General features: G+C 37.9%; 1 protein-coding gene across 1 annotated transcript in view; it reads left to right on the top strand.

The window, feature by feature from the left end:
• Positions 1–7,158, top strand: part of STARD9 (StAR-related lipid transfer (START) domain containing 9) — an 85,362-nt gene that overhangs the window by 45,862 nt on the left and 32,342 nt on the right. The window contains exons 17-21 of the mRNA XM_009997763.1: positions 1,557–1,608; positions 2,569–2,706; positions 3,641–3,723; positions 4,757–4,860; positions 7,022–7,069. Coding sequence (XP_009996065.1) covers positions 1,557–1,608; positions 2,569–2,706; positions 3,641–3,723; positions 4,757–4,860; positions 7,022–7,069 — 425 coding nt within the window. The remainder of the gene's footprint in view (positions 1–1,556; positions 1,609–2,568; positions 2,707–3,640; positions 3,724–4,756; positions 4,861–7,021; positions 7,070–7,158) is intronic.

Here is a 7,158-nt window from a genome sequence, read left to right as displayed (position 1 = left end):
CTGCTGAACATTAAGCTGATGTGTAACTTGACAGTTAGTACAGAGCAGGGGCACTGGGCACCATCCAACTTTCAGCCTCTCCAGCAGGGCCTGGGACAACTGTCTGCTGCCAACTGTCTGCCAGATGCTTCTACACCACCAGCTCTCCACTGAGACAACTCTACATGGATTGTCAGATGGTGCACAGTGCTGTGCCAGTCCTCACTGCAGTGGGGAGCTGCCTTCTCCTGGGCTTCCCAAGCAAAACCCTGCTCTAGTTCTCCCCACCCACCTTTTGTCTGGCCTGCACGTTTAGCTGGCCACATCTATGCTGGCTAAAATGCTAATTTTTGTATGTCAAAAAGCAAGGCTTGTGTAACAAAATGGCAGGCTGTCCCCTTGCCTGCTTGCCTCTTCCTCCCCTTCATGTAACGTGTACTGCAGGCAGGGCAGGAACAAGTTTGCTGGTGTTCCCCTCCCCTGCCTCCCATGGCAGCCCAGTTGCTGCCAGGCACTCAGGGCTCCCACACGGAGCCCCTGCTGGTGCTCGAGGGCTTCGTGGAGCTCACCATGCAGAGGGACCACTGGTGGTGTGATGCTGTACGACTGGGAGGAGCAGCAGGTCAGGGAGGGCTGGTGCAGCAACCGCACATCATCTGCTTACACATGGAGCTGTCCCACCGGAGAGCTGGTTGGGGTGGGCAGCTGGTGGTAGCCAGTTGTCCCTTTCTGTCTCCAGCAAGGGAGTCTCAGCAGGGCTTGTAGCAGAAGGCTCTGATAGTTGGTTCAAACAGCTGAGGAACCGAATGATAATAATTTCCTTTCACTCCAATGCATGAACCCACTGTGATTTACCTGTAATTACCAAAAAGTACACAATTTTACAGTAATGCATAACTTCCCTTTTCTTAGTCTTCAGGCTTCTGATTACTGCTTCTTGCTCATCTTTATTATGTTTGGAAGAGAAAGCATTTTCAATTTATTGTAATCAGAAAACAAAAATCAAGTATTTTAATGACCGTAATTAATTTTAATATGACTGAAAGATTTGCTACTCAGAGTAATTTTAGAGCACATTCACTAATCAGTCTACAATAATTAAATAGAGTGTCTCTTCAGAGCTGGGAAGGGATTTTGCTTTGTTTTCTGAAGGAAAAACATAGAACTAGTGATGGAACACACTAAACAGGTGATAAATTCATTGCTTTTTTGGTTGTGGGGTTTTTTTTTCCTCATAGTATTGATTAGATTACCCTTTTATTTCAAAGCATCACAACCTTCATATTCAAAATATTAGTTTCAAACAAAGTTCAAAAATAATCCACTGATTGTTACTGCATCTACTGGACTAATAAGAGAAGCTGCCAGCTGCAGGATAAGAATTAATTGCATCACTATGGGGGGCAGCAGGCTGAAGTATTAGGAAGTAGTAGATAGTGTTTGCTCTAAACAAAACAGTCTTTCATAGGTGTTTTATTTCAGGTATCTGCTAAGATTCTGTTCCAAAGCTTTTGTAACTACTATGTATATTTCACTCCCAGTAACTGACTTCTAAGCTAATTCTTTTCTTTTTTTAGGAAGGAACAACCAAAATTGGAAGAATTGATTCAGACCAAGATCAAGATATTGGTAAGAGAATGATACTACAAATTATTTTGTTATATGGCCAGGTTAAACCAGGAGGTTTACATTTGTCATGTGTAGAAACTAGGTAATATTTCTGTTTGTCAGCTTACTTTATAGAAGGTAAGGAGAAGAGAATAATTGTTTATTTAAGTTATTTTTCGATTTTGCTGAAGAGGTCAGAGAGTCAATGATCTTGACCTAATTGAGATATTTTCAGAATTTTCTTCCCACTTGTGAAATGTTGTGCTGGAGTTTAAAAGTATCTTAATCCAACATCCAAATCTTGGTATGTTGTATGCTAAACTAGTGGCACAAGTGATCATGAGACATTGAAAATGCTTTTCAGCTCTACTTGGGCAGAGTATTTTAGATATAAAATCCTAATGATTCAGAAAATGTTCTATTTTATTTCATTTCTGCTCTTAATTTTAACAGTCAATTTCAGGAGCTACAAATTATGATAGACTGTTGAAACTTTAAACTGAAATTAGAAACTTTATGAAAGCTCAGCTATGGTTAATTCTGCTAAGTTTGGTTCGGTTTGATTATTTTCTGCCGGTAGGTTAGTAAAACATAAACAATAAATGCCGTAATAGCAATAAGGGAATTTAGCATAATAGAAGTAAAACATAAACAATAAATGCCGTAATAGCAGTAAGGGAATTTAGCATAATAAAAAAAAACAAACTAGCACATCAGCTCATAAATCAGAAAGTAATGTATAATTTTCTGGAACCAGAAATACTTTAAAAGAGCAATCTCACTATTTTCAATCAAGTAAGTTTTTCTGTGACTGGGTACTTAACAATCAGAGAAGACGACTCAATCTCCTTGTTCTGCACATGACACAGTTCTCTGAGGTATGAAGGATGCAGTCATAGTGTTAAACAGTGCGTGGTGGGGGAAAATAGGGCAACCTTAACCCCTCCAACAGGTGAGATAAAACATATCTGTGGGCTGTAGTTTTGCAGGGACGATGGATTGAGCGGGATCACTGTATGATAGACAACAACTGTGGGATTGTGACACTGCGACCCGTCCAGGGTGCGCACTGCACAGTGAATGGATGTGAAGTCACTGGATCATGTCGTCTGTCACAAGGTGAGGCTTGCTTGGGCAGTGAGTGCTGCATTGTAATCATCTTAACTCTGGAGTTTACAGACAAGGATTTAGGGAACTCTTGCAGGTCTGAGAAATACATGTCACAGTCTGCTGTCTAGAACAACAAGGTTTGATCCATGCCTAGAGCTTCCAGACTGCCACAGATAAATTAAGTACTCCCCAGAAAGTAAAATGAAGACATAGGTGACAATATTAAGACCACAATAGAAAATGAAGACATAGGTGACAATATTAAGACCCCTCTTGGCCACAATAGTCTGCATCCCTCTGAAAGGGGAAGGCTTGTAGTCAGAGGCACTGCAGTGGAAAGGAGTGGAGACTGGCTCGAAGCCAGGTGACCACTGGAGGGACTTTTGGGCAACTACATAACATGGTTGAAATAACCTTCAACTTTCACAGTGTGTTTAGATGGAGGGTAGTAGCCACTGAGTCATGGGCTATGGTGAATGAGCTCACATGAAATGGATCAGACTCCCATACATTCAGGTTGTTTAAAATAAGTAAAAAAAAACCCCAACAATCAGGCCACTTTCCAGAAACTTACAGAGATCTGGATTGTTGAAAAGATTGTATAAAAACAAGTTTACAGCAGTGGGTTTGTTATGTTTTTTGGTATGAAGTCATGCTAGTCTTCAATATGAACTAAGAATTTACTGTTACGTTGTGTTTGCAGAGCTCTCCAAGATTAGTTTGCTTGGATGCTGTCATTACAGAATGATAACTCTGCTGTTCCATAGTGGCAAATTTTATAATAGCTTTCTGCTCTTTAACAGTCAGCAAGCTATTGGTCACAACAGGTTTTTTTTAACATACTGTTCTGTAGTAGTTTGTATATGCTTTAGTCTGTGTACTGGAGTTAAGATAGTGCTGACATTCTAGGGATTGTAGCTTCCTAATTAATTTTCATTCACAGGGGCCCTTGTTGTTCTTGGCAAGTCTCATAAGTTTAGATTCAATCACCCAGCAGAAGCTGCTCTCTTAAGACAAAGAAGATCAGTAAGTTTTAAAACTGTGTTTGTCTCTTAATTCTGCATTGATTTTCCTAATTATTTTTTCTCTTAAAAGCAAGCCTAATATAGAAAATATTTCTTCTCATCTTCATGTTCACTTGCTTAATTTGCTCCATCTAATGGTCTGTAATGAGACTAAACCTTTCGTGGGAGGACATAGCTCTTCTTTCAGATATGCTTAGCAAAAGATGATGCAGATCCCTTGAATAATTTAGGGTTTCCTATTTCTGGTCATGACTACAGTAGAATTGACACAGAAAGGCAGAATGCTGCACTGAAAAGACCAGTTAAATATTTTTTTCAAATTTGCTAATTTTCTAAATTATCTTCTTTCTCTGACATTTCACCATCCCAAACAAGCTATACTAGAAGAAATGGAAAACTTGTGGGATTAAGTGCTTGAGTATTCTTGATTCTAAAAGTACTTAATTGTTACATACATCACAAAGACAGAAAGTCTACTTGGTATGTTAATCACGGGAACTAACTATTGCAAGCTATTATTTGGTCAGCTAGTTCAATAATGCTTTAAAAAAAAAGTAGGCAATTTTTAAAATGACTGGCATATATAACAAAAACAAGAACAAACCCCACACAAAACAAACTTAAAGAATGTAATTTTTCTGGTTTAGCACATAACCATATTAGCAACTGATAGTGACAATCCATTTAAAATGTATTTTCATACAGTGATGTTCTGTCCTTTCCACTCAGCTGTCCTTTTGTTCTCATTTCTGTAGCTGAGATAAGGAGCTTAACTTCCGTTTGTTTTTGTTCTTAATTTATTTACTAATGGAACATGCAGTGCATTAGAACAGAGCTACAAGGAGAGATGTACTCAGTAAGAAATACTTAGCAATTTTGCAATTTATCAAATACTAAGCAGAGCTGTGAGATTATAAACTCACATGGGAGGTATTAGGCAGCAGTACACACAGTCATTAGCAACAGCAGCATTAATGATAACTTGGAAGTTTCTAGGTTGTTGTGATGTTTTTATCTCCTCTTATTTTGTGTAGATCAGTGAAATCCCACCCATTCTGAGTTGTGGAGCTTTGGACTGGCTCAATTTGGATGGAAGTTGCACCCATTCTCCTCACTATATCCTTTCTTATCTTGACAAGTAAGTTACAAAAAGCAAACAAATAAACTCTTTCTTCAGACAAAACTAAGTTGTGGATGGAGTAGGTCCCATCATATTTACAAATGGTCAAATAAAATAATCTGAGAAAAAGCATATGCCAACTGACAATATACAGTGTTATGATATCCAAGCAACAAACCTGAAAAGTATTTATTGATGCATGATGAATGCACAATGAAGAAAATGCCTCAAATGGAACTGCCAGACAGCCTTAATTCAATTAACTTGTACATCTGCATTGTAGCTGTTCTTATTTATGAGCTAATCTATAACTTTTACAACATTCTTACTTCAGTACACAGAATGGACTTTTCTAGCTATGATTTAGCTAACATAATTATTACTAATTCAGTTTCCCTGCTACTTTGTTGTGGAAATCAGAAGTTTGGTTTGTTCATAAAGTCCCTTTAGTTCGCGTCCTCATTGAGCCTTTCATCTCAGAAAGCCATTTTGATTTTTTTTATTATTGTTTTTTAAACTGAGCAGTAAATAAGGCATAAACTGCTTCTGAACTGTTGAAGAGCTGCTCATATTCACAGTGTCTAGTGTGTGCTTTTAATGGCACAGCCTTTCTGAAAGGGAGAGGAAGGCAGTGATTAACATGTTTCAGGAAAAGTAATTAAGATATGTCCTATGTTTCAGTTCATAATATTGAGAACAGAATATCACAGAATTAAATGTAATTGGGTTCTTTCTCTTTTTTAATTCCTCTCAGCCTGGCACATTCAATTGACCTGTTAAAGGCAAGAAACAGCCATCTTTTCATTCATATCTGTTGATAGTTCTGCTTCTTGCTAGAGTGTTTTTGGTGTGGTAACATGCTGGGAATCTTTTTTCTCTTTCTAGAAGAAGCATTTCATCTTGTTTTTATGAGCATAAAATGTTACGCCTGTTTTGAACATCTCTCCATACTTCTAGTCCAGTGGCTTGCTTTCCACCTGGGTAGTCTTTCTGTGTGTTCTCTTTCATGTATCTAATCTCTGCGTTTGCTTTTCATTCACTGCAGTGATACCTCTCTATACAAAATGGTATTTAATTTTATTTCTTTATTGAGATAAATTTTACACATCACTGCTGTTATTTTATTTGTAAAAATTACAAAGCATTAAAAAATAAGGATTTGTCCTTCAAAAGCAGATGCCAAGTTGCTCTTGACATGGACATAAGCATTAGAGAGGGAGCTTTTGTCACAGAAATTTGTTGATGGTCCTAGAAAAACCTACAGAAATCCCAAAGCAGAATTGCACTTGGTTTTACCCTTTTTAACCTGACAAAATTGAAGAACATTTCTGATACACTTTTTTTTCAGGCCACATTTAGGTAGCAGATTTGTTTGTGTTGATCGTTTTTTTAATATTTTTTTTTATCACTTTGACAGGACTACGCATATTATATTGCTTAACATTACCCTTGTGCTTACCTAGTGTGCTTCAAATGCTTACTTCAGTGAAAATGAAAAGCATTATGGTACTGCCTTCACTCGATTTCTATGAATGTCCATCTCCCACAGGAATAAGCTATGAACTACTTCTAATATTAGTTGTCTTTCACCTTACATAGTCCAGTGGTCTTTTTTTCATCTTCAAGATTTTTTTGGCAAAGTAAACTCGATTGATCCACTTAGTCTTCCTTTACAGCAACCAGGAAGTCTGTGTTTCTGTTCAGACAAGTAGTTTTGCACATGGAGGGGCTTATGATTAAGACATCTAGCCTAAGATCTGTCATATGAGAACAAAACAAGATACGCGTGGCCCTTCAAATGTCCCATTTCCTGATGAAAAGTCAGTGTCATGTACTAAAAGGTGTGTCTGAGATACTTTGCAAAGAGTAATACAGGCCTAAGTGGACCACAGGGAGTGCTTATTTGCTCATCAATAAGAAGTCCACCTAGTGCAGGGTTTTGTCTCTATGAAAAAGAGATGCTTAGAGGAAAAGAACAGGGCAAGCTGTGTGTGTGTGTGTGTCTCTCTCTCCCCCCTCTCCCTTGATAGTTCTCAATGCTTTCCCAGCTGCTAGCAATCTGCATCTTAGAGTCTTCCTCTACTGAAAATTACAATAACATCTCATGTGTAATAGGTTCAGTGACGTTTTCTTGCCTTATTTTTTAACATTTTATGATTTTCTGTTTTTATTTTCACAGTCAAAAATGTAGCAACTGTAAAGAAAAAAGAAATTCTACTGAACTAAGGTAAGACTATTAATATACTTAAATGGTGCTGAAGCTTTTGGCCCCTCTAGCTTTGTCTCTCTCCTGTCTACACTGATTTTATCCAGAAG

The sequence above is a fragment of the Chaetura pelagica genome, unplaced genomic scaffold (genome assembly GCF_000747805.2).
Source record: "Chaetura pelagica isolate M959 unplaced genomic scaffold, ChaPel_1.0 scaffold280, whole genome shotgun sequence".
In the NCBI taxonomy this organism is placed as follows: Eukaryota; Metazoa; Chordata; class Aves; order Apodiformes; family Apodidae; genus Chaetura; species Chaetura pelagica.
This window is presented reverse-complemented; position numbering and strand designations above follow the sequence as displayed.